At 35.6% G+C, this 869-nt stretch overlaps 1 protein-coding gene across 2 annotated transcripts in view; it reads left to right on the top strand.

The window, feature by feature from the left end:
- Positions 1–869, top strand: part of LOC119588647 — a gene marked incomplete at its 5' end in the record, with an annotated part of 7,196 nt that overhangs the window by 1,247 nt on the left and 5,080 nt on the right. The window contains 1 exon segment of one of the 2 annotated variants that reach the window (XR_005230126.1): positions 445–564. Coding sequence is in view for 1 of the 2 variants with exons in the window: in XM_037937284.1 (XP_037793212.1) it covers positions 445–449 (5 nt within the window). 2 annotated transcript variants of the gene reach the window in all.

Here is an 869-nt window from a genome sequence, read left to right as displayed (position 1 = left end):
GTCATACTGCTTACGCTATGGTGCCGACATAATCACCCAGCAACGGGGCCCGAGCCACTACAAATACAGCACAGGAGGGAGGGCTTTCATATGGGGAAACCACCCAGCGACAGTGTGTTAATATTATAATGATACAATACACAAATAATATTTAGCTATGTTTTCCCTTTTTTATTCAGAAGTATTCAGTGATAAATTTGTTGAATTCAGTTACAGTAAAGCCTTGCATTTGGCAAGTAATTGGTACTGAAAAAAACTGACTAAATGTGACTAATTGAACAAATGGAAGACATATAATTGGTCCCGTAGCAGTAGAGTTTTCTATACAGTTTGCTTGTGTGGCACTTAAACCTCATTTTTTTCTGCATTTCTATCTCAGATACCATGATATCCATGAAAGGAGGCAATTGAAAAGTTTCTTCTAATCTTCATCTTTTTTTAAAGGATAATGAGAGGGATATTATCTGTGATCATTTGTCTCCAAGTGTGTCTTGGATGCTGTTACTCACCTCACACAGAGCTATCTCTTCTTTCCAATGCAGTATTCCTGCTTCTTACATTTGGGTACGTACCTCTGACACCATGTCAGGAATTTACACACAACCAAACATATAGAGTAAATATTTGAATCACTGCTTATCAGTGCATGTAGGACATGGTGATTACATTTCAGTACTCAACATTTTGTCATGTTACCTATTTGTCAGAAAGAAAATGAGAATATTAAATTTAATTATAGCATATTACTTTTATCACCTGTGAAATTTGATCAACAAGTGTGATGAAGGGTATCAATTGGTTCACTTCACAAAAGTGAATATGTCAAATGTGTGGCTTTATTTCCACATTATTAGTGTTTTTTCAATTGC

This window comes from Penaeus monodon, chromosome 24 (genome assembly GCF_015228065.2).
Source record: "Penaeus monodon isolate SGIC_2016 chromosome 24, NSTDA_Pmon_1, whole genome shotgun sequence".
Taxonomy (NCBI): Eukaryota; Metazoa; Arthropoda; class Malacostraca; order Decapoda; family Penaeidae; genus Penaeus; species Penaeus monodon.
Note: the sequence above shows the minus strand (reverse complement) of the source record. Positions and strands in the feature narration are given on the sequence as shown.